A 26,643-nucleotide genomic window follows, 5' to 3' on the forward strand; every position below is an offset into this window, starting at 1 on the left:
GCTGAGCAAGTGCAGAATGGTGGTAGAATGTGCATTTGGATGTTTAAAAGCACGCTGGCACAGTTTACTGACTCGGTTAGACCTCAGCAAAACCAATATTCCCACTGTTATTACTGCTTGCTGTGCACTCCACAACATCTGTGAGAGTAAGAGGGAGACGTTTATGGCGGGGTGGGAGGTTGAGGCAAATCACCTGGCTGCTGGTTTCGCACAGCCAGACACCAGGGCAGTTAGAAGAGCACAGGAGGGCATGGTGCGCATCAGAGAAGCTTTAAAAACCAGTTTCATGACTGGACAGGCTACGGTGTGAAAGTTCTGTTTGTTTCTCCTTGATGAAACCCCCGCCCCTTGGTTCACTCTACTTCCCTGTAAGCTAACCACCCCCCCTCCTCCCTTCGATCACCACTTGCAGAGGCAATAAAGTCATTGTTGCTTCACATTCATGAATTCTTTATTCATTCATCACACAAATAGGGGGATAACTACCAAGGTAGACCAGGAGGGGTGGTGGAGGAGAGAAGCACCAGGAGGGGTGGTGGAGGAGGGAAGGACAAGGCCGAATAGCACTTTAAAAGTTTAAAACTTTAAAACTTATTGAATGCCAGCCTTCTGTTGCTTGGGCAATCCTCTGGGGTGGAGTGGCCGGAGGCCCCCCACCGCGTTTTTGAGCGTCTGGGTGAGGAGGCTATGGAACTTGGGGAGGAGGGCGGTTGGTTACACAGGGGCTGTAGTGGCGGTCTGTGGTCCTGCTGCCTTTCCTGCAGCTCAATCATACGCTGGAGCATATTGGTTTGATCCTCCAGTGGCCTCAGCATTGAATCCTGCCTCCTCTCATCACGCTGCCGCCACCTTTCAGCTTCAGCCCTTTCTTCAGCCTGCCACTTACTCTCTTCAGCCCGCCACCTCTCTGCCCGGTCATTTTGTGCTTTCCTGCACTCTGGCATTGTCTGCCTCCACGCATTCATCTGTGCTCTGTCAGTGTGGGAGAACAGCATGAGCTCAGAGAACATTTCATCACGAGTGTGTTTTTTTCGCCTTCTAATCTTCACTAGCCTCTGGGAAGGAGAAGATCCTGTGATCCTTGAAAAACATGCAGCTGGTGGAGAAAAAATAAAGAGACAGTGGTATTTAAAAAGACACATTTTCTAGAACAATGGCTAGACTCTTTCACAGTAAACCTTGCTGTTAACATTACATACACAGCACATGTGCTTTCGTTCCAAGGTCGCATTTTGCCTCCCCCCACCACGTGGCTAGCCCCTCAATCCTCCCCGTGGCTAACAGTGGGGAACATTTCTGTTCAGCCATAGGCAAACAGCCCAGCAGGAATGGGCACCTCTGAATGTCCCCTTAAGAAAAGCACCCTATTTTCAACCAGGTGTCCATGAATGATATCACTCTCCTGAGGATAACACAGAGAGATAAAGAATGGATGTTGTTTGAACGCCAGCAAACATACACTGCAATGCTTTATTCCACAATGATTCCCGAGTACGTGCTACTGGCCTGGTGTGGTAAAGTGTCCTACTCTGGTGGACGGAATAAGGCTGCCCTCCCCAGAAACCTTTTGCAAAGGCTTTGGGAGTACATCCAGGAGAGCCGAAAATGCCAGGGCAAATTAATCATTAAACATGCTTGCTTTTAAACCATGTATAGTATTTTAAAAGGTACACTCACCAGAGGTCCCTTCTCCACCTGGCGGGTCCAGGAGGCAGCCTTGGGTGGGTTCGGGGGGTACTGGCTCCAGGTCCAGGGTGAGAAACAGTTCCTGGCTGTCAGGAAAACCGGTTTCTCTGCTTGCTTGCTGTGAGCTATCTTCCTCGTCCCCAAAACCTGCTTCTGTGTTGCCTCCATCTCCATTGAAGGAGTCAAACAACATGGCTGGGATAGTGGTGGCTGAACCCCCTAAAATGGCATGCAGCTCATCATAGAAGCGGCATGTTTGGGGCTCTGACCCGGAGCGGCCGTTTGCCTCTCCAGTTTTCCGGTAGGCTTGCCTCAGCTCCTTAAGTTTCACGCAGCATTGCTTCAGATCCCTGTTGTGGCCTCTGTCCTTCATGCCCTGGGAGATTTTGACAAACGTTTTGGCATTTCGAAAACTGGAACGGAGTTCTGATAGCACGGATTCCTCTCCCCATACAGTGATCAGATCCCGTACCTCCCATTCGGTCCATGCTGGAGCTCTTTTGCGATTCTGGGACTCCATCATGGTCACCTCTGCTGATGAGCTCTGCATGGTCACCTCTGCTGATGAGCTCTGGCCAGCGTGGCAAGCTGCAGGTGACCATGCAAACAGGAAATTGAAATTCAAAAGTTTGCGGGCCTTTTCCTGTCTACCTGGCCAGTGCATCTGAGTTGTGAGTGCTGTCCAGAGTGGTCACAATAGAGCACTCTGGGATAGCTCCCAGAGGCCAATACCGTCTAATTGCGTCCACAGTACCCCAAATTCGATCCAGCAAGGCCGATTTAAGCGCTAATCCCCTTGTTGGGGGTGGAGTAAGGAAATCGATTTTAAGAGCCCTTTAAGTCGGAAAAAAGGGCTTCATCGTGTGGACGGGTGCAGGGTTAAATCAATTTAACGCTGCTAAATTCGACCTCAACTCCTAGTGTAGACCAGGGCTAAGATCTTGTAAAACTGTGTGTAAAAGCACCACTTGGTGACTCCAACCATAACAATATAAATAGTAAAAACAAATATAACCCCTTCACCCAATTTCTTTTATTGTGAGTGTCTGATTTATTTGATGTTTCTCTGTCCATGGAACTGCACTGTTTTAACCAATTTCACTGTAACTTAGGAACAAGTTAGTTAAAAGATAATCTTCCCTTTTTGGTAAAAAAACATCCCCTTTGCAAGAGTTTTAGAACTGGAAATCTTCATGGTTTTTTTGTTTATTTTTCTTGCTTGCATTTTAAACATTATAAGAAGAGTAAGATTTAAAAGACAATCTCAGGATTTTTTAGGTCTGACTCATGATTTTTGAATGCTTGGAGTTGGCAGTACCGTAATATGACTTCAAACCTGACTGAGCCTTCTGGATGCAAATAATAAAATAATGATAATGATGGGATCTGACTTTCTTGAAAGACCACCACATCCCAGCTTTTATAGTCTCGCTTCACTGCTGCGGCCACCTACTGTTTCTTAAGGAAATAGAGGACTAGACGTGTCTTCTCCTTTATTTAGGGAATCTCAGTGAACTTCTGCTTTACTTATTCTCCTAGACCAAATATAGCAAATTTTGGTAACTATATTTTTATTCTTTCATAAATTATAATTGTAATATCTCATTTCCAGAAGATCAATAGTTTTGAACATACATACAGCCTCAAGGAGAGTACTACGTATTATTATGTGTATGTCTGTTGTATTGCTTTCTTGTGCTTTTATTAAAAACATAAAATAAGAAATAAATCTGATATGTGGCTTCATTCCTCTCTGTTTCCAGGCATGATGCAACTTATATACCTTCCACACTTCTTCTGCATTTCATCATTTTGAAAACTGATTTCATGGGAGTTGAAGGCACTCAGTACCATACAGAATCAGGCTCTTTTGGAAGGGTGCATGTTGTACACCCCAATGAACATGAATTATAGCCTCACATGAATGAGTTTTTGCATAGATTTTTGAGATCTGGGCATAATAGAGTGAAGCAATCTATAACAGTGAAAATACCTGTTTTTGGAAAGGGTAGGGGACAATTTCCTGGTGCAAGTGCTGGAGGAACCAACTAGCGGCAGAGCTCTTCTTGACCTGCTGCTCACAAACCGGGAAGAATTAGTAGGGGAAGCAAAAGTGGATGGGAACCTGGGAGGAAGTGACCATGAGATGGTCGAGTTCAGGATCCTGACACAGGGAAGAAAGGAGAGCAGCAGAATACTGACCCTGGACTTCAGAAAAGCAGACTTTGACTCCCTCAGGGAACTGATGGGCAGGATCCCCTGGGAGAATAACATGAGGGGGAAAGAAGTCCAGGAGAGCTGGCTGTATATTAAAGAATCCTTATTGAGGTTACAGGGACAAACCATCCCGATGTATAGAAAGAATAGTAAATACGGCAGGCGACCAGCTTGGCTTAACAGTGAAATCCTTGCTGATCTTGAACACAAAAAAGAAGCTTACAAGAAGTGGAAGATTGGACAAATGACCAGGGATGAGTATAAAAATATTGCTCGGGGATGCAGGAGTGAAATCAGGAAGGCCAAATCACACCTGGAGTTGCAGCTAGCAAGAGATGTTAAGAGTAAGAAGAAGGGATTCTTCAGGTATGTTAGCAACAAGAAGAAAGTCAAGGAAAGTGTGGACCCCTTACTGAATGAGGGAGGCAACCTAGTGACAGAGGATGTGGAAAAAGCTAAATGTACTCAATGCTTTTTTTGCTCCTGTCTTCATGAACAAGATCAGCTCCGAGACTACTGCACTGGGCAGCACAGCATGGGGAGGAGGTGACCAGCCCTCTATGGAGAAAGAAGTGGTTCGGGACTATTTAGAAATGCTGGACGAGCACAAGTCCATGGGGCCGGATGCGCTGCATCCAAGAGTGCTAAAGGAGTTGGCGGATGTGATTGCAGAGCCATTGGCCATTATCTTTGAAAACTCATGGCGATCCGGGGAAGTCCTGGATGACTGGAAAAAGGCAAATGTAGTGCCCATCTTTAAAAAAGATAAGAAGGAGGATCCTGGGAACTACAGGCCAGTCAGACTCACCTCAGTCCCTGGAAAAATCATGGAGCAGGTCCTCAAGGAATCAATTCTGAAGCACTTAGAGGAGAGGAAAGTGATCAGGAACAGTCAGCATGGATTCACCAAGGGCAAGTCATGCCTGACTAATTTAATTACCTTCTATGACGAGATAACTGGCTCTGTGGATGAGGGGAAAGCGGTGGACGTGTTGTTCCTTGACTTTAGCAAAGCTTTTGACACGGTCTCCCACAGTATTCTTGCCAGCAAGTTAAAGAAGTATGGGCTGGATGAATGGACTATAAGGCAGATAGAAAGTTGGCTAGATTGTCAGGCTCAACGGGTAGTGATCAATGGCTCCATGTCTAGTTGGCAGCCAGTATCAAGTGGAGTGCCCCAAGGGTCGGTCCTCGGGCTGGTTTTTTCAATATCTTCATAAATGATCTGGAGGATGGTGTGGACTGCACTCTCAGCAAGTTTGCAGATGACACTAAACTGGGAGGAGAGGTAGATACGCTGGAGGGTAGGGATAGGATACAGAGGGCCCTAGACAAATTAGAGGATTGGGCCAAAAGAAATCTGATGAGGTTCAACAAGGACAAGTGCAGAGTCCTGCACTTAGGATGAAAGAATCCCATGCACCGCTACAGACTAGGGACCGAATGGCTTGGCAGCAGTTCTGCAGAAAAGGACCTAAGGGTTACAGTGGATGAGAAGCTGGATATGAGTCAACAGTGTGCCCTTGTTGCCAAGAAGGCCAATGGCATTTTGGGATGTATAAGTAGGGGCATTGCCAGCAGATCGAGGGATGTGATCGTTCCCCTCTATTCGACAATGGTGAGGCCTCATCTGGAGTACTGTGTCCAGTTTTGGGCCCCACACTACAAGAAGGATGTGGAAAAATTGGAAAGAGTCCAGCGGAGGGCAACAAAAATGATTAGGGGACTGGAACACATGACTTATGAGGAGAGGCTGAGAGAACTGGGATTGTTTAGTCTGCGGAAGAGAAGAATGAGGTGGGATTTGATAGCTGCTTTCAACTACCTGAAAGGGGGTTCCAAAGAGGATGGATCTAGACTGTTCTCACTGGTAGCTGATGACAGAAGAAGGAGTAATGGTCTCAAGTTGCAGTGGGGGAGGTTTAGGTTGGATATTAGGAAAAACTTTTTCACTAGGAGGGTGGTGAAACACTGGAATGCGTTGCCTAGGGAGGTGGTGGAATCTCCTTCCTTAGAAGTTTTTAAGGTCAGGCTTGACAAAGCCCTGGCTGGGATGATTTAATTGGGGATGGGTCCTGCTTTTGAGCAGGGGCTTGGACTAGATGACCCCCTTCCAACCCTGATATTCTATGATTCTACCTTCTCTGTCACCCTGAGGCTCTAGTAGTCCATGTGGCTCTAATATGACCCTCCTTGGGGAACCTGCTCTTTTACCTGCTTCAGCAGGTGCTGCTGCCACCTCCTGGTGACTTTTTAGACTGCTTACTAGGACCAGTTTGGGGCTCCTAATAGAAAGTTAGTTGAGCACTAGTCTACATAGCTGAGTGGACAGGCTATCATGAGCTGATGCATCCCTCTGGCAGGTTCAATGTGGTGTGAGGCAATAGGGCACTCCCTTTAGCTGTACCTGGCTCCTATGAAATAGGTCTTTCCTCTCTGTGCTTTCTGTTTACCCCAAAAGTCAAATATTTTCTCTTGATCTCCATCATAGTCAAGGCTATAGTTTTGTTTTTTCCCCCCATTTGACTATAACATTAGAGATACTCTGACAGTGAGATGGCCAATGGTAAAGCTGTGATGAATTTTCCAATGCCAGTACTGATTTCACATCACTCTTCTGGTGCTCCTGGAAAAGCTCCCATGTGGGTTGCAATTAGGAAATATGTGGCAACTTGTTTTAAAAACTGCAGGCTAGATGCAATCTGATGGATCAGATCACTTATTTTCTTTATTGTTATTTTAAGTTCATTCTTTAAACACGTCATACCTGCTGTGATTAATAATATTTATCTTGATATCTAGCATAAGACTGAATCTAGCATAAGACTGCAGCAGGGGAGATTTGACTAACTCTGAAACTTTTTCCATGAGAGGTATAGGTGCTTTGCCAAGAGCTTTATTTCCTTCCCTTCAATCCAATATCACTAGAACATGCATCCAATGCATCTGATGAAGTGAGCTATAGCTCAAGGAAGCTTATGCTCAGATAAATTGGTTAGTCTCTAAGGTGCCACAAGTACTCCTTTCCTTTTTGCGAATACACACTAACACGGCTGTTACTCTGAAACCTGTCACTAGAACATATTGATCCTGTCCTTGTATCAGGCAACAAGATTTCCATATTCTCTATTTTACGGTTGTGAACCTGTAAGTAGGGGAGATGATTCTTATAAACAGATTGGAAGACTGCAGGCTAGATGCAATCTAGGTGAATACTCTTTCAGTCCTTCTTTGGCTTTAGAGACTTAGCTTTGAATTATTTTATGTAATAGCAATATTTATGTGGCTTTCCCCCTGATGAACAATCAATATATAGAAAATCTTAGCATATAAAAAAGCTGTCATTACATAAAGCATAAATAAGTTATTTAATGTTCAGGAACTTTGGGTTGATGAGTGAATAGATGCATGGAGTGGAAAATACAGTATGATTGTAGCTCAATGCAAACTATTCACTCATCAACCCAAAGTTCCTGAACATTAAATAACTTATTTATGCTTTATGTAATGACAGCTTTTTTATATGCTAAGATTTTCTATATATTGATTGTTCATCAGGGGGAAAGCCACATAAATATTGCTTATGACAACCCAATTCCTGTTTCTTTGCCCCTTTCCCCTCATCACCCCAGAGCCCAGCTAAGGGGGCCAGACACCCATAACCCCTCCCCACAGAGCCCAGCCATGGTGCACCCCCCAGGCAATAAACCCAACCCCCCCATAGCCTAGTTTTGGGGGCCCCGGCCCAGATACCTCCTCTCCCCCAGAGTCCAGCCATGGAGCTCCCCTGGCCCAGACACCTGCACCGTCTCTACCCTGAGCCCAGCTGCCCCACCCACCCCCAGCCCTAGAGTGACCAGACTGCAAGTGTGAAAAATTGGGACGGGGGTGGAGAGTAATAGGTGCCTATATAAAACAAAGTCCCAAATATCAGGACTGTCCCTATAAAATCAGGACATCTGGTCACCCGACCCAGCCCAGACAGCCACCCCTCTCCCACACAGAGCCCAGGGATCCAGAGGGAGAAACAGCCTGATGCTTGGTCCCAGGCTTGCATGGAGTTTCCTGCGCACTGCCATCTCCTTCCCTCAGGGCATCCTGGGAACTGCAGCTGCCAGGAACCCTCTAGCTCCCTCCCCTTCCCGACAGTGTCTTCTGTGTGAGATAGGCTCTGCCAGGTCAAGTGACAGCCAGCAGCACAGCAGCTCATTTCTACAGGGGAAAGGAAATTCTGTATGCACGTTAATTTCTGCAAAATTCTGCATTGCGCAGTGGTGCAGAATTCCCCCAGGAGTAGTAGATATTGTCCACAAATTAAATTAAATTAACCTACAATATAAGGAGGCCAGATTCTAAATAATTTATCAGCTCCTTGTCCCCAGTCTCCTAGCCAACCAGTTCCATTTCCCCCCACCTTTCCTGGTTCCTTGTCCAGTTGGTCTCTCTCCCTGCCCACAGGGCTTACAGTTGCTCTGTTGCCACACCTACATTCCCCTTCTCCACTGGTTCCCAATCCAAATCTCCCTTCCTGGGCACACCTAATCATAGTGTCTGAGTCTCCCTGTCTGGAATCCTCATCCAGTCTCTTCACCAAGCCAATCCCAATTCTTCCCTCATACTCAGCTCCTCTTGTTAGATGTCTCCCCCCTCCTCCCCCCACCAGTTCCCAGTCTTCTTGCCTGGGAACTCCCAGTCTACACTGCCTGGACCCACTGGGGTGGGAGGCAGCACTGAGAACACAGGAGTGAGTCTCTTTGCTCTCAGTTCCAGAGTCTGGCCCCAGCCCAGCCTACAGCAACATGTAGATGCAGTTACAGGAGGAGACCTGCTCAGCACGAGGTTGGCGCATGACCGGTATGGAGAGAATCTTGGGAATTTAGCTACTAAAATCTGAGGCAGCTCTACTGAGCATGTGCAAACTGCATTTTTTCCAAAAGCTTATAACTTAGTCACATTTGTTTGGATTTTCCTGGGGATGGCTTTTTGCACATCCCTGACACAAATGCCACCTCCCCCTGCCAAATTTCAAGCCCTGTCTTCAAAGCTTTGGGCCTGATGACAGCTTCTCCAAAAGATCAACAGAAATTTTTACAATGGGCAAAGCAATAGACTTTTTCTTAGCTTTGGTCTCAGAAAAGGCAGAACCATTTTGTCTGAAAGTTTCCAAAATAAATTCAGGCTGAAGCAATATGGAAGATTTCAGCCTAGATGGTTAAAGTTAAAAGGCCTTATAACAGGAAGTGCTACAAGTTCCACCTATAATATACACACATACTGATGGTGATGGAGTCTCCTGTTGAATTTAATGGATGAGCTACAGTCACTTATTGTGGGTCCTGAGATGAGACCAAAGACCAATTTCAGACAGGTGAAAGCAATTGTAGCAGAATGTGGACTGCTTTTAGCTTTATGCCTTGCACATTTCCACTTGATTACATCAATCCTCAAGAGCTCTCAAAGTTTTTCAATCTGAGATGGCAGAGCTGTTGTCATTAAGTCTTATGATGGGATAAGAGCTCCCAGGTGTTGAGGTTAACACTGCAAGACTATTACCAGCAGGACAGTGGGGTGGGAGGAGGTATTGTTTCATATTCTCTGTGTGTATATAAAGTCTGCTGCAGTTTCCACGGTATGCATCCGATGAAGTGAGCTGTAGCTCACGAAAGCTCATGCTCAAATAAATTGGTTAGTCTCTAAGGTGCCACAAGTACTCCTTTTCTTTTTGCGAATACAGACTAACACGGCTGTTACTCTGAAACACTGCAAGACTGGAGGTTGGCCTTGAGAGTATCTTTGTAACGTTTTCTTGATCTACCTCTAAAACAAGTTCGAGCCTGCAATTCTCTGAGAAGAGACTTTGATATTCTACTGTCAGACATACAGACCACATGACCACACAATCCGAGATATAAATCTTCAATGCCTGTGATGTTGCAGAAATCAAGGACCTCTGTGTTTAGAGCAAAACCTTGCTATTTAATGCCAAGTATCCACCTTAGACATTGTAGTTGGACTTGGTCCAAGCATTTTATGTGGTGCTGATAAGCAGTCCACATATTGCAGCGGTAGAGGAGTATAGTGATGACAGTATTGTGGTAAACATCAATTTTTTTTTGCAGTCTGACATTGTATTTGTTCTGGAGATGAAACTGAAGTTTTCCAAAGGGATCACTGTTTTTCAGGTTGGGGTGGGGGAGTAGGGTGCAGGGGTGGGGGTGAGGACTCTGGCTAGAGGTGCGGGCTAGGGATGAGGAGTTTGGCATATAGGAGGGTGCTCTGGGCTAGGACCAAGGGGTGCGGAGGGTGGGAAGAGGTTCAGGGCTGGGGCAGGGGGTTGGGGTGCAGGCTCCGGCGGGGGATGTGGGCTCTGGGGTGGGGCTGGGAATGGGGGGTTTGGGGTGCAGGAGGGTGCTCCGGGCTGGGATCAAGGGGTTCGGAGGGCAGGAGAGGGATCAGGGCTGAGGCAGGGGATTGGGGTGTGGGGAGAGGTTCAGGGCTTCAGGCTCCGTGCGACACTTACCTCAAGCAGCTGCCGGAAGCAGCAGCATGTTGGAGCGCCAGAGGGGGCCATTGGAGTACGTAGGAGCCAGAGGGGGGCCACGTGGAGCGGCCCCCAACCCTGCTCCCTGGAGTGGGGCCATGCGGCTGCTTCCGCAAGCCACATGGAGCGGCCCCTGACCCTGCTCCCCTGCTGGAGTGCCGGAGCGGAGCAAGCCCCAGATCCTGCTCCCCAGTAGGAGCTTGAGGGCTGGCTTAAAACCGCTGGCATGTCAGACCAGGCCCGCCGGCTTTAGTTTGCCCATCCCTGTACTAGAAGTACAATCCTATTATGGACAATAGTTTTGTTTGATCCTGGGTTCATTTACACACAAGAATGTTATGGAAGCCCCTTCAACAACCACAAATAATAGACTTGCACTGAATCATAGAATCATAGAATATCAGGGTTGGAAGGGACCCCAGAAGGTCATCTAGTCCAACCCCCTGCTCAAAGCAGGACCAATTCCCAGTCACTGCATTCCCTACTCAGGCAAAATTCCAATTGCATGAATAACTGTAGGGTATGAAAGACCCTACTTGAGTGATGTTACAGAGAACAAATTAATTTATAAGAGATCTACTAGGTAACCCACATTTTTCTTATGTGTTTGCAGTGTTATTGTAGCCCGTTGGTCCCAAGATATGAGGGACAAAATGGGAAAATATATTTTACTGGACCCACTTCTGTTGGAATAAAAGAGAAGTTTTGATCTTCAGAGAGCTCTTCTTCAGGTCTAGAAAGACTGGAAAAGATAACCAGACTGCCAGCGAAAAACAAGGTGGGACAGATTGTTAAGCATAAGGGGTTAAGATATGTTGTGGGCTACCTCCTAAAATGAAGTGGCCAATTTACATCTTCAGTAATAAGACAAAGGAAGTTAGTAGGTTGCAAACTGTTGTAATGAGCCATAAAACCACCGTCTTTGTTGAGTCTATGATTTTTACTGTATAGCAGTGTTATGAATTTAAGTTCCCAGGCTCATCTTTTGAAAGCATCATGCAGGTTTCCTTTGAGGATAAGGACTGAGAAGTCAGCGATGGAGTGATCCCCTTTGTGAAAAGTGTTTGCTGCTGGGTGATAGGGTGTTTTTATCTTTTATCATTTTTCTGTGAGTTCACTCAAGAGTGTAGTGCTTGTCTGGTGTCACCCACATAGTTGTTATGGGGGCATTTGGTGTACGGAATTAGGTTCATCATGTTGTGATAGGCATGTGTGGACCCATGGATGTCACATGGATGAGTATTGTGAGGGGTATTAATCATTGTAGCAGTGAAGATACGCCTACAGGTCTTGCATCTGTTATGGCAGGGTCTGGTGCCACTTTGAATTGATGTGTCCTGGTCTGTGGAGGGCTTACTTCTGATGATGAGCTTGGTGTGATTGGGGAATTGTTTGAAGGCCAGGAGAGGGAGTTCAGGAAAGATTTCTTTCAGGATGCGGTCCCCATCAAGTATAGGTTGTAATTGCTTGATGATGCCCTGTATGGATTCCTGTGTGGGGTGATAAGTTACATGAAAGACTCCCTAAGCTTATTTCTACCAGCTTAGGTAAAAAATTTCCCCAAGGCACAAATCTCTATTTGTCCTTGGACTGAGGTATCCTGCCACCACCAAGTGATTTAGACAAAGAATCAGGGAAAGGACCACTTGGAGTTCCTATTCCCACAATATATCCCCCCAAGCCTACACCCCCTTTCCTGGGGAGGCTTGAAAAAAAAAAAACAAGGTGAGCACAAACCAGACCCTTGGGTTTGTAGGACACTAAAAACCCAATCAGATTCTTAAAAAACAGAACTTTATTATAAAGAAGAAGAAAAAAAAAGTAAAAGAAGCACCTCTGTAAAATCAGGATGGAAGGTAATTTTACAGGACAATCAGATTCAAAACACAGAGGATTTCCCTCTAGGCAAAACTTAAAAGTTACAAAAACCAGGGATAAACCTCCCTCTAGCACACGGAAAATTCACAAGCTAAAACAAAAGATAAACGAATGCATTTCCTTGCTTTACTTACAATTTTTGTAATCTAGTGCTTAGTTCCAGTAGGGCTTTGGGAGATGTATTTTCCCCGTCCTGATTCCTCGCTGACCTGGAGAGACCCAACAAAAAAGAACAAAGCAAAAACCTTCCCCCACAGATTTGAAAGTATCTTCTCCCCTTATTGGTCCTGTTGGTCAGATACCAACCAGGTTACCTGAGCTTCTTAACTCTTTACAAGTAAGGAGGGATTTTATGATACTCTTAGCTGTATGTTTATGACAGCCTTGTACTGCATTCAGGCAGATTGACTCTTCTAAGTCCTCTAAAATGGACATTCTCAGTTGGATTCCTCTGAAATTTGCTGTGCCTCAACTGGGTACAACACAGGGTTTGTGACCCAAATTTTAGATCATTTGAGCTAGAGGTTCTGGAGATATAATCCCCACAACACAGCCATTTTTCAAAACGTTTGTAGGTGGTTGGTTTGTTTTTGTGCATAGAGCTATATACCAAACTATTGCTGTGGGTGATGCAGGTAAAAATGGTTTCAACCTGTCAAATTTTACCTAAGGTAGTGCATGGCACCCACTAAAACTTTTGGAGACCCAAATTGAGAACAGTATTTAAGAAATGTATATCTTTTCCACTGTACATGCACCAAAACAGAAAAATGCCATTCCCAGTATTTTATATGCTTTAAAGTTTGACTCGTCAGTGCTCTAAAATCTGAATGGTTACTCAGATTGCTTTGAAATGTGATGTGCCTCATGGGGGAGGCACAGGGTGGTGTTAGTGATCCTGATTTGGGGTCACTTGACCAAGGGGTTCATGAGTTATAGCCTCCCCATACCCAATTTTCTTCTACTGTATTTCATTATTAAGTTGAGAGGTACCAAGGATTCACAGACTTCACACAGAATCACAGACTTCATTGGGATTGATGGCTGTGAACTCACCATTCAATTAACATAACTAAGGATAAGCTAATCACTGGCCCCTACCTAAGACAAAAGGAGTTTTGGACTGAGTGGCTGGAGATTGCTGCAATTCCTGAGCTCTGGGTGGCAATTTTATTTTGGGGGGAATTTACATACATGAATGCTTCCTGGGAGGGGCATTAGGAGGCAGAGAAGTAGGGGAATAGGAAGAGAGGGGTTTGGGGCTGCAATGAGGGGACTGGAGTTATGGAGCAGAGAAAGAGGTTGTGGGCTCAGATGAGGGAGGCATGGGAAACAGGGGTATTACAGCGGTGGGACACTAGGAAGAGGGATGTGAGGCTCAATGATGGAGGCCTGGAGGAGAATAGAGGCAGGGGTGCCTGTCAGGCCCATTTTCCCCTTCCATTTGTGTCATAATCTGCCCCCATCCAAGCTCATCTACAGAGGTGTGACCCCATCCCTACCCCCCCCGTGAGCCAGTTTTGGAGGGCGCTTGCCTATTGGTGTGTGGGAGGGTGTCTGAGCCCTTCTTCCTATTTCCCCTATGTAAGCTGGGCTCTGGGGGTCCCTGAGGCCCACTCCCTGCCCCCACATGTGTACCAGACTCCATGGGTTCTCTGGTCATCTGTAATGATCTGACCGCTCCTCCCTGCCCCCCTCACATGAGCCAAGTTGTGAGGAAGGTCTGAGCAAAGGAGCTAGGAGGGGCTCCCTTCTCCCCAGTAGTATCTAAGCCCTGCTCTCTGCCCAGATATGTGCATCAGGACCCCTGCTCATCTACAGAGGTTTGACACTCCCATGCTGACACCTTGGAGATGGGCAGAGTAAGGAGGTATCTATTGGATAGAGGATCTTTCTCTCAGTCATAAAACGGTGAGTATTTTGGAAGAAACGCTGTCTGTGATTTCTCTCACCAGACCTTCTAAAAACTCCCCCATCCCCTCCTTCTGAAATACAATCCAGAAACTGCACAAGTGGGGTTAGAGGAAAGGGGGAAGTAACAGCAACAGAAATGTTTGTATAGCAAGGAGTGAAGACATTAGGGACATGAGTTGGAGGAGGGCTTGTTGTAGTGGGGAATGCAGTGAAGAGGTCAGGGAATAGGTTGAATCAAGGCTGGTGGAACCCAGCTAATTGGTTTGCATACTGGCTCGCTCTGTACGCAAAGCATAGGATGTGATATGTACAACTGCCTAAATGTCTTCTCATTACTACCAAATGACAATCTGTACTTGGAGGTGCAGATCCTAGTATGAGTGCAGTGTGAAGGGAAAGGGTGCAGGGTGTGAGAGATTAAAGACTAGGATTTTTCAGCTTGGAAAAGAGGAGACTAAGGGGGGATATAATAGAGGTATATAAAATCAGGAGTGGTGTGGAGAAAGTGAATAAGGAAAAGTTATTTACTTGTTACCATAATATAAGAACTTGGGGCCACCAAATGAAATTAATGGGCAGCAGGTTTAAAACAAATAAAAGGAAGTTCTTCTTCACACAGTGCACAGTCAACCTGTGGAACTCCTTGTCTGAGGAGGTTGTGAAGGCTAGGACTATAACAGTGTTTAAAAGGGAACTAGATAAATTCATGGAGGTTAAGTCCATTAATGGTTATTAGCCAGGATGGGTAAGGAGTGGTGTCCCTAGCCTCTGTTTATCAGAAGAGTGGAAATGGATGGCAGGAGAGAGATCACTTGATCATTACCTGTTTGGTTCACTCCCTCTGGGGCACCTGGCATTGGCCACTGTCAGCAGACAGGATATGGGGCTGGATGGACCTTTAGTCTGACCCAGTATGGCCATTCTTATCTTCTTATGAAAGATGGAAGCTGAGCTGAGTCCAGACTCCCCACAACTCTGGCTGCCCAGTCTGGAAAGGAAGAGATGGAGGAGCTAGCATGAGGAGATCAGCTGCTGCCCCACAGTATGGGCTGCCCATGTTACTGAGCTACTGTCTCTCTTGATAAAGTAGGGAGTCAGGTCAGGGTCCTGACCTCGTTCCCTGTTCTGGAAGAAGAAATGGTAACTCAATCAGAATTACTGGAACACCTTTCTGACTCCTGCCAAAAATAGTAGAGCAACATTCCACAGCATTTTAGCACAACTGGAGCACTGAACCCTAGCACACTAACACCCATAGAAGTGTATGCAAATAATTCTCATTGGCATGGGTAGTCTCCCTCCCCCCCTTTTTTGTCATTTAATAGTGTTAGATGAATAGTGCTGTGGATGAGACTGAATGGGTTGTAAAAGGAGGTGAAGAGTTTGAACATTTCAGAAGCTGTGGAGCTGGCAGAGTAAAGGTAGTAAGGGGGCATAGCTGAAAGAGGACAGAGGTAAGGTTGCATGGGCAACCATAACTGTGCATTTCTTAGTATTCAGAAGTTTGAACCTTGCTCAACTCAACATTCTGCAAAGGGACGACGTACCACCACCCTACCTTAACTCTGCAGTGAAGTAGTCGTTTTGCCATTGAATATAAAAGGGTTCTTTTTTCAGCATCCATGACTATGTGCACGGCCAGGGAGTTGCATCCTTTTAAACCAGCAATTAACGCAGGACTGATCCAACTCCCTTTCAAGTTAACAGGAGCATTTTCATTGACTTCAGAGGCCATAGGCCTAATCCAACTCTCACTAACATCAACCAAAAGACTCCCCTTGACATATCCCATCAGAATAAGATGATGAAAACACCCAGGAAAAAAGTCTTCACAATACTAATTGTGGTGCATTAAAAAACAAACCAACCGTGCACAAACAAAAAAATCACCACTTTTTCATTTTTTAAGTTTACAACTAGTTTTAGCTTTGTATTCTTATCTTTTATCCTCAATTTCAACTGTTTTTCCTGAGAAGATAGAAGAAGGCTGGTTTCATAACACAGGTGCCTGCAGTTGCATGAAATTAGATGACATTCTCTAGCTCTTGCACCATTCATCCTAGATTTCAGATTTTTTGTGCCCCAAATTTACAGTTTGGATTAAATAAGTTTTAATTAAAATGGTGATTGATGACAGAATGCTGTCTGGTGTCATCACATGGCTTTCATAAATTCTCCGGACGTGCAAAGCATATTATGGATAGTGTATTCTCTCCTACCTCAGGACATTAAAGACAATCTTCTCTAATAGACATGTTTGCACCCTTGATAGCATTAAAATCTTCATTCAAACCTCCTTATACTAATAGCCTTTTTTTTCCTTATAGCTTCTTTTTGTAAAATGAGAACAGCTCAAATTCATGAGTGCAAGCATAAGGAATTATCTTCTAATGTAAAAGTCATGCGTTGACTTACACCAGAGCAATGAGATTGGAATACAAATAAGACAGTAATCTAAGGATCCTTGATAAGTCGCTTTATTTTATATCCTTCCCATTTCTTTTCTTTCCAAATAGGGTATTTTGCTTCTTGAGCTCAGAGGAATGGACTGCCTTCTCAGCTGAGATTATCTGAGATTACTACTCCTGGGGGAATTCTGCACCAAAAAATTAAAAATTCTGTACACAATATTTTAAAATTCTGCAAAATTCTGCATATTTTATTTGTCAAAACAACAATATAATCACACCAGTTGCAATTATTTTTGGTCATTTGTTTAAAAATACCTGTCAGCAAGTATGCCTGAAACAATATAGACAATTTTTTTTTTGACAAATAGACTTCTTACTAGGCATATTAATACAGAACTGAGTAATAATTCATTTAAACTACAATACAGAACTGTATTTCCTACATCCTTCAGAAGCACTGTAAAGGCTTGGGGGAGTCAGGGGTAACAGAAGACCTGAGGGAGAGGGAAGTAATTGCTGGGAAGGAACCTGGATGTGAACTTGGTTGGTTGTTGGGTATGGGTGGGGAAAAAAGTACAGTATAGGGTTTTTTGGGGAGCTTCCCCCATGTAGACTCTGGCTGACCCCTAGCCTCTCCCATTCAGTCAGGCACATCTGCCCCTGTCACCATGTGTCCTTGCACCCCCACTTGGACTCACATTCTCCCCATCCCCATATGGCCTTGCATCCCCTCAGCCAGCCCCCTCCCCTCATCTCCATGTAGCCCTGCACCCCCTCTCCCCATGTGTCTCTGTACCCACACTCAGCCATCCACTTCTCCCCTGTGGCCTTGCACCCCTCCCCATCCCCATGTGGCCCTGTGCCTCCACTTCCACTCAACCCCTGCCCCATTGTGTCCTTCCCCACTTGCCCTTATGAGGGCTTTAAACTAGGTTCACCGGGGGATAAGCCCAGAGGTAAGTGGGATACTGTGAGGAAACACAAGGAGGAGGGTACAAGGTGGGAAGCCTCCTGATTCATACTGAGAAAGTAGGGCAATCGGCTAGTTATTTTAGGTGCATGTACACGAACACAAGAAGCCTGGGAAACAAGCAGGAAGAATTAGAAGCCCTGGCACAATCAAGGAATGATGATGAGATTGAACAAACAGAAACTTGGTGGGGCAGTTCACATGACTGGAGCACTGTCATGGATGGGCATAAACTGTTCAGGAAGAACAGGTATAGGAGGAAAGGTGGAAGAATTGCATTGTATGTAAGAGTGGTATGATTCCTCAGAGCTCCAGTATGAAACTGGAGAAAACCTGTTGAGAGTCTTTGGGTTAAGTTTAGAGGCAAGAGCAATAAGGGTAATGTCATGGTGGGCATGTGCTATAGACCACCAGATCAGGAGGATGAGGTAGACAAGGCTTTCTTCGGACAACTAACTGAAGTTTCCAGATCACAGGCCCTAGTTTTAATGGGGGACTTCAATCTATTGGGAGAGCAATACAGCCATGCACAGACAATCCAGGAAGTTTTTGGAAAGCGTTGGGGACAACTTCCTGGTACAAGTGCTGCAGGAATCAATTAGGGACCATGCTCCTCTTGACCTGCTGCTTACAAACAGGGAAGAATTGGTAGGGGAAGTAGAAGTGGGTGGCAACCTAGACAGCAGTGACCATGAGATGGTTGAGTTCAGGATCCTCACAAAAGGAAGAAAGGAGAGTAGCAAAATACAGACCCTGGACTTCAGAAAAGCAGACTTAGATTCCCTTAGGGAACTGATGGGCAGGATCCCCTGGGAGGCTCATATGAGGAGCAAAGGAGTCCAGGAGAGCTGGCTGTATTTTAAAGAAGCCTTATTGAGGGCACAGGAACAAACCATCCTGATGTGCAGAAAAAATAGCAAATATGGTAGGTGACCAGCTTGACTTAACAGTGAAATCTCTGGTGAGCTTAAACTCAAAAAGGAATCTTACAAGAAGTGGAAATTTGGACAGATGACTAGGGAGGAGTATAAAATATTGCTAGACCATGCAGGGGTGTAATCAGAAAGGCCAAGGGACGATTGGAGTTGCAGCTAGCAAGGGATGTGAAGGGTAACAAGAAGGGTTTCTACAGGTATGTTTGCAACAAGAAGGGACCCTGACTGCATGGGGGAGGCAACATAGTGACAGATGATGTGGAAAAAGCTGAAGTACACAATGCTTTTTTTGCCTCGGTCTTCACAGACAAGATCAGCTCCCAGACTGCTGCACTGGACAACACAGTATGGGGAGGAGGTGAGCAGCCCTCTATGGTGAAAGAACAGGTTAAGGGCTATTTAGAAAAGCTGGACATGCACAAGTCCATAGGTCAGGATCTAATGCATCTGAGGGAGTTGACTGATGTGATTGCAGAGCCATTGGACATTATCTTTGAAAACTTGTGGCAGCTGCTCTGTTTAGCACCACACCGCCCTCTGGTGGGCAAAAGGTGGAACTGCTACAACTTTCCAGCAGAAGCTGTTTTCTGCAGAAAAAATTAAAAATATGCATGGCACATGAATTATGCACATGTGCAATGGCGTAGAATTTCCCCAGGAGTAGAATATACTCTTAGGCCATGATACTTCAGGTGATCTATGCAAACAAACAGTCTGCCTGCACAGATCAGCTTGCAAATTGGAGTCCCACTGCTGAACACACATTAACAACAAGCAATGAATGGTGTCCATACAAAGCTAGTTCTTTGTTGAGAAAATAGTGGTGTGGTGGCACAGAGATTTAAAAATAAAACCACAGTTAAACCTAATTGTCATTAGTTCAACAAATGCAACCCATCCCCCCAATTGTTAGCACATAAATACGGATTGTCATGATTAGTTTTAAAAAGATAAAGTAGGGAAAATAGTAAGGATTGAGGAAAGAAAGCTATGATCATAGACGGCACAACACTTGGGATCAGGTGCTTTTATCAAGGGCCGATTCCACTGATCAAGAGATCAGGAACTGTTTCATGATGGATTTCTTATATCAGCCTCTCTGGAGTGAGATGTTTTACAGAGACTTCCAGTCTTCAGAGACTAGAAACAGATACGCCAGCTACATTTTACACAAGTCAGACATCTTTAAAAAAGTGGTTCTGTCCACTTGAGGTATCAAATGAAAGGCCACTCTGTGGATTCTGCAGTTAATCACAAGATCATCCCTCTGCTCTTGCATGTTATGATAAGCAGTGTACTAGTTTACAAAGCTCACTTGTGGTTTAGACCATTCAAGCGTAAAGATAACTTGCCTAGCTTCTTCTTCGTAACACGTACTGTGCTCTAACAGCAGACACATTAGACTCTACCCCTCATATTATAGTGAGGTATACAAGCCAGTCTTGACAGGTTGGGGGAAAACAAGTCAAAAATAATTCCTAGCCATAGGAAAGCCTGTGGAAGGGGGTCTGGGGAGATGGTGTTCCCCTTACAGATTTTCGCTAGCTTCTTCTGGTGAGGGAGTGTGGAGTTTGCCCCCACTCCTGACAAAAGCAGGGGGGATAGACCCCTCAAATCTCATGAACATAATAAGATTCACTAATGCTACTGTAGTTTTGATGTAGCTTTGCAGGATTGTCTGTACAGTGACTTCTGTCTCTCCCTACTGTCTTGCAGACTCATATAGCCTTGTGGCAGCATAGCTCCAGTACAAAATTTCTTCCGAGTTAGACAGGACCAGCAGCACAAATATGAGTATTTCCAAACATTGCGTTCCTCCCCAAGCAACCTGTTTTATTTTGTTCCTCTCTTATGCTTTCGTTTTCAAGTGTTACTTTGATTCTTTATGCAAGAAAGATGGAACGTTGGAACTGGAAGGCTCTGTGACAGTTGTGAGAGTGGCAAGAGAAAATGTCTGGTTAGTTCTTGAATCTATTTTAGGAGTAGTCTGATGGAAGAGCCTTCAGTATCCTACCTTGTGTCCTTGTCCCCATCCCCCTCTTATGGATTCGTTAGAGACAATACTCACTCCCAAAACAGCTTTGAATCCCAGTGATGCTATTGGGATTGTAAAGAATGATTAAAAGTGTAGTTTTGATTCCAAATTAAGTTCAGCAATCATTTCCATCAAGATTTGTTACTTTTTTGCAGTTGGTCTAGGAAGTCCTTTATAAATATACTTTTTAAAAAAATATTATTATTCTTTAGACTTCTACTTATCTTTTCTTAGGGCAGAATCTAAGAAGCGAAACCAGATTTTGTTGTATGATGTTCATATGAACACATACCATTTGTTTAACAATGTGTTTGAGGGGTTTTTTCCTCTTTTTTTCTTATTTCAGAAGCCAAGAGCACGCAGTAACAGCAGAAGACTCCCCTAAAGACTACACTCCAACATCAGGTAAAAACTGACTTGCAAAGTTTTAGGAAAATAGATAGGTTTTAAGGTAAACTACAGAAATAATATTTTGTAAAAATTTTGTTTGGCAGGAGTGGAAAGGTTTACATGTACTGCCTGAGATCAAAAGTTCTTTTCCTTTCATGAACATAAGAGGCAACTGGGGAAAGGAGTTGCCAAAGCAAAGACAAACCAACACAACTGCATATAAAGAGTGAAGTACTACTTTTCCAGAGGCACAGGATTCAGCTAATTCTAAATATAACTCGCAATATAAAGGAAAGGATGATCTTAGCTGTCCCTGGAAGATGCACTTTGAGGGTGAAAAAATAATTCAGTAGCCCATGTTCACTCAGCCCAAAGATCCTCTTGATAGAAGATTTCTAGTCAAGATGACTGAATGGCTCAGAACAATGTTGGAAATGATAATCTTTCATACTAGGCAGTATGGCTTCATGGATAAAGGACTGGATTGGGACTCAGGACACCTGGATTCTATTCCTGACTCTGCCACAGGAATATTGGGAAAGTCATTTCACCTCTCTGGATCTCAGTTGTAACATTGAGATGATGATACTGACTTCCTCTGTAAAGCACTTTGAGAGCTACTGATCATAGGAGCTGACTCTGTGGGTGTTCCCCAGCTGGAGCACCCACGGAAAAAAAATAGTGGGTACTTAGCACCCACTGGCAGCCCCTCCCCCCATCAGCTCCTCCCCCTCCCCCCCCCCAACACCTCCTTCCTGCCAGCAGCCTCCCCATAAGCTCCTGCTCCTCCCCCTCCCAGCACCACCCACCGGCTTCAGATCACCTGTTCAGCGGTGTGCAGGAGGTGCCAGGGGGAGGAGGAGGAGGAGCAAGGGTGGGGCATGCTTGGGGAAGGGGGTGGAGTGGGGGCAGGGGTCAAGCACCCCCGGCAACTTAGAAAGACAGCCCCTCTGCTACTGATGAAAAATGCTACACAAGGATTGGGTATTGATACATCACTGGTTCAAATCCAGCTAAAGTCAATAGTTGTAGCAAAATAGCCACTATTTGAAGGCTGTTTGGTGGTTTTTGTAAAACAAGTCACCCCAGTACCCTATAACTAAATGTTGATAATATAAACAAAAGAAAAAAAAAGACATTGAATTAACAAGCATTTCAGCCATGAACCCTCATGCTCTGCTGGTCTACTGTATCCCTTTCTGCATAAAGAAATTTGCAGCAGCCGCTATCGCTTACTATGTGTTTAGATCGCACCAAGCACATTCTGAGCACTATCACAAGTTTAAAAAAATATGTATTTCCATTTGAAATCCTTTGCGTTTTGGGGGCAGTGGTTTCAAATGACTGCCTTGATTGTGGTCACTTTGGTGGACATTTCCTTTCCCACCCTTTTTCTGCCTTGCCTATTTGGACTAAGCAGTTTGGGGGCAAGGACCATCTTACTATGGACAGGTCTACATTACAAACAAACATTCTCCAGCATAGCTATGTCAGTCAGGGGTGCAATGAGTTAGAATTTTTGCTGGTACAGCTATGCCAGTCACAAGCTCCTAGCGTAGACACAATTATGCTAACAAAGTATGCTTTTGCCAGTACAGCTAATTTCACATGAGAGCAGTGGGGGCCAGAATAAGCTATACAATCAAAAGCATATGTTTGCTGGTATAGCTGCAGCCACACTTATAGCTATGCTGATATACAAGTTTCACTAGTCAAGGGCATGGGGGGAAAAGCCACACCCCTGACTGACATAGCTATTCTGATAAAAACGCCAGTATAAATGCAGGTACACTGACAGAAAAGTACTATCGTTTGGGGAGGTGGTGCTCCTACCCCAACAGAAAAACTCCTTGGGTCAGTGGCCACACTAGGGAGCTATGCTGGCATAGCTACGCCAACACAAACTCTATAGCTTAGACATAGCCTAGAAATGCTTTGCCCATAAAATATACTAATATACTTATACTGGTGAAACACTTTTAGCATAGATATGGCCTATGTGTTTTTACAGCAATTAGTATAGTCAGTTGGGGGTCTCTAGATGTTACTGTAATACAATAATAAAAGTATTTTTCCAGTGACTGCAAGAAAGCCACGGGAGGTAACTAAACCCATGCAAAGACAGGTTCACTTTGGTTTAATGCTACAATAGGTACGATCAATCTCTCAACAAAACTGGTTTAAGATCACATCTCAGTTTTCAGAGCCACAGATGCAATAAAGATGGCCACTGCTGGAGGACAGGGTAGATTCCAGGTTTTGTTATTAGAAGAGATACAGCTATAGTTAAGGTTATTTTGGTTAAATTAACTGTAATTTTCCAAGCTTTCTAATGTTTGGGTGTGTTAAAAATGTGATCTTTAAACAAAAAATTCAGCCTAAGCTTTACTGTTATTCTGGAGAAACTACAGTATTCTTATTCTTTTTTCCTTTAAGTCACTGATGAATGTTTACTATCTTAATTTGATGTTAAGTTTTTTTTTTTTTGGCCAGGAATTAATTTAGGTACCTTATAAAGTGTAAAAATTTCTTGGCAACATGAGTTTCTGTACAAGCTTGTTTTATCCCCCTCCCAGAATGTGATTCTCTAGCACAATTCACTCTCCCATTCAGTTCTCATTCTCCTCACCACCAAACCAAACCACTTGGTTCCACAAACTACACACACACACACAGGGAAACTGCTTATAACAAAAATTCAGAGAGGCCGTAATGTATACTGAAATGGCTTATCACTAATTTTTGTCAGGTACCCCCAATACTAGTCAAAGGCTCCAGTTTCAACCTGAACCAACACATCATCAATATTTGAGATCCTCATTTGAAAAAAGTATCCGGTCACCCTGATTTGCCTCTAAGCTTTTTCAGTAAAGTTCTATGGTAGCCTATGAATTTGAAGCTTCAGACAAATTGATTTAATTCTGGCAAAATTAGATCATAGATCTGAAGACTGCCTTTCAGCTGCTCATGTCCATATGTTAAAACTAGGGCCCTACCAAATTCACAGTCCATTCTGGTCAATTTCACGGATATAGGATTTTTAAAAATGTAAATATGATTTCAGATATTTAAATCTGAAATTTCATGCTGTTGTAATTGTAGTGGTCCTGCCTCAAAAAGGAGTTGTGGGATGACGCAAGGTTATTGTAGGGGGGTTTGCAGTACTGCTACCCTTACTTCTGCGCTGGTGCTAGCAGCGGAACTGCCAGCAGAGCTGGGAGGCCAGAGAGCTGCAGCTGCTGGCTGAGAGCCCAGCTCTGAAGGCAGAGCTGCCGCCAGCAGCAGCGCAGAAGTAACGATGGCATGGAATGATATTGCCACCCTTACTTCTGCGCTGCTGCCTGCAGGGCTAGGCCCTTGGTCAGCAGCTGCCATTCTCCAGGTGCCCAACTCTGAAGGCAGTGCAGAAGTAAGGTTGGCAATACTGTGACCCCCTTAAAATAACCTTGCAACTCCCCTGCAACTCCCTTTTGGGTCAGAACCCCAATTTGAGAAACGCTGGTCTCCTGTGTGAAATCAGCATAGTATAGGGTAAAAGCACACAAAAAAGACTAGATTTCACAGGGAGAGACCAGATTTCACAGTTGGTAATGTGTTTTTCATGGCCAAGAATATGGTAGGGCCTACTTAAAGTAATGCACTAAAAGTAAAGGAGAATACTGGTAGTGAAGAATTTTAAATAATAACCTGGGACACTAAGATTTCACAGATTAGAGCTAGGTTTAAAGGAAAAAGCAGTTAGATAAGAAGTACATATATAAAATTACAATATTGTATTTAAAGATTTGCAAGTTTGCAGAAGTCATGTTTGTACCTTAGTGTCATTTGAGTTTTAGAACCAAGTGATTATGAAAGCAAGAGTATTCAAATGATTTAAATAAGAGCATTTAAAAAATTTCTCAGAAGCCTTACAACCAAGATTTAAATTTGGTAAAATTCTGCAGACTAGATCAAGGTCTAAATGAAAGCAGTTTTGTCACAAAGAATTTTTTCTTCTGAGAACAGTGTAATTATAATCATGCAGGCACTCAGACCCTTTTTGGAATGGACAAAGTGGACTAGACCCAAATAAGATATTGGCAATAATTCTGAGTGAAAGTTATTTTCTCTTCCTACAAATAAAGTTATCTTTCTACAAATAAAATAACGTCATTTACTTCTCATCTCTCTGCTTTCAGTGGAAGGGACAGAGTTAGAATGCTCTTTTTAGGCAAGAGGAAAAACTATACTGATTTGTTGACCACTTCTCAAAGCAACAAAATGGTACAGGCCACAGTATACTACTCAATAGATGGCATCTTGTTGTCAGAAAAAGATGTTAAGTTAAATTTTACCATTAGGCTAAACCCGAAACACACCAAGAGGAAAATTCTTTGAATTCAGATTTGAGCTTTTTAGAAAAACTGTTGTTTCCTAAAGCCTATGCGATCTCCATTTGTTCACGTAGAACAAGTTTACCTTCAGCCTAGCATGTTTTTAGTCTTCACTATTTGCTTACACTTGGCATAGTTAACAAGTGTTTGTTACTGATGCTCAGACAAATAGTTGAAAGCTTTGCATGATCAGGACCTGAGTAAACAGAAACAACTCAAGTGTTTATACTAAAGCATTTGTGCTTGCAGGATTGAGGCCACAGTCTTAAGGGAGTAACTTTGGAGACAGCAAATGATTTTCCTCTTATTGCTACCATTTCCACAGGATATGCATATCTTATAAAAAAGAAAAATAAATGTAACTCATTTCACCAGTTTCTGGTCTAAAGTCCCCTGTTGAATACCAGCCATGACAAGTAGTGATTATTTAAAAAAGTGTATGTCTGAAACACTGGAACAAGACAGATAATATATTGCTATATTTAGCAAAAGATAATACAAGTGAGAATTTGGAAAAGGGAGATGTACATTGCCAGGATGGAAGAGTTGCTAAACAGGATCTGGCAATAGGTAGGCATTGAGTGGAAACCAAGGAAACCCCCACCCCAAGCCATTGAGGCCATGTACACATCTAACAAAGTTACCAGGGCACACAATACACACAAGGAATTTTAGTCAATCATTTCATGTCTCCCTACCTACCATTTTATACATTACATTAACTGAAGGTTCTGAACACTTACTCTCCCACCAGGCTTCCTCTTTTGTTGCTGCTCCACATTGCTACCAAAAATAGCAGACTCTGTAGAGACTTCAGCTCAGATGCAACTGGAATCTTAACCTGCTCTCTGACGATTCACATAAACCCAAGCTGCCTAAATAGCTGCTCTCTTCACTTTGTTGCTCCAGGAATTGATTAATCACTTCTCTCCCTGAGATCACCAGCTATACCTACACTATTATTATTTCCGCCCTACATTTTTCCTCCTCCCACAAGGAAATGTATCTAGCCTCCCTTCTTAAATGCAAAACCTTCACCCCTCTCTCCACCCTCTTCCAGAGGCACACACATCTATACTCCTTTCATAGATATTGCTGCTGTTACCACCAGTCATTCAATAATTCATTCTGCTTCCACTAAGAAAGGCATTTGCAACCCTTGTGAACAAACCATTACTGCTTTCAACTCCCCGGCAAAAGCCTCCTTCTTCCCCCTCCTCTCCCCCAAAGCATCATCCTTTGTAACCCAAACCCTTATACCCCACTTCCGCCAAACACTTCTAGGCCTCTTCT

At 44.1% G+C, this 26,643-nt stretch overlaps 1 protein-coding gene across 6 annotated transcripts; it reads right to left on the reverse strand.

The window, feature by feature from the left end:
* Nucleotides 1-466: 466 nt before the first annotated feature.
* LOC140909598 (uncharacterized) lies at nt 467-26,628 on the reverse strand. Of its 6 annotated transcripts, none has more exons than XM_073339256.2 (5): nt 26,094-26,628; nt 12,457-12,531; nt 11,802-11,934; nt 1,678-2,274; nt 467-1,096 (listed from the first exon to the last, which is right to left on the reverse strand). In XM_073339256.2, exons 4-5 carry the CDS (start codon nt 2,234-2,236, stop codon nt 585-587), a joined length of 1,071 nt encoding a protein of 356 aa, XP_073195357.1. In that variant the 5' UTR covers nt 2,237-2,274; nt 11,802-11,934; nt 12,457-12,531; nt 26,094-26,628; the 3' UTR covers nt 467-584. The 6 variants fall into 6 exon arrangements, with proteins under 6 accessions (XP_073195357.1, XP_078708445.1, XP_073195358.1 ...); XM_078852319.1 differs by having other exon boundaries at nt 1,678-2,062; nt 26,094-26,625; XM_073339257.2 differs by lacking the exon at nt 11,802-11,934.
* Nucleotides 26,629-26,643: the final 15 nt, after the last annotated feature.

This window comes from Lepidochelys kempii, chromosome 3 (genome assembly GCF_965140285.1).
Source record: "Lepidochelys kempii isolate rLepKem1 chromosome 3, rLepKem1.hap1, whole genome shotgun sequence".
NCBI lineage: Eukaryota > Metazoa > Chordata > Testudines > Cheloniidae > Lepidochelys > Lepidochelys kempii.

What these genes read in the sequence shown, in the direction of transcription:
- LOC140909598 (XM_078852317.1), bottom strand. Translation starts at nt 2,350, where the DNA reads ATGCACTGGCCAGGTAGACAGGAAAAGGCCCGCAAACTTTTGAATTTC. An exon ending in AGGTGGAGAAGGGACCTCTG is followed by an intron (nt 1,097 to 1,677) that starts GTGAGTGTACCT and finishes TTTCTCCACCAG; the next exon opens with CTGCATGTTTTTCAAGGATC.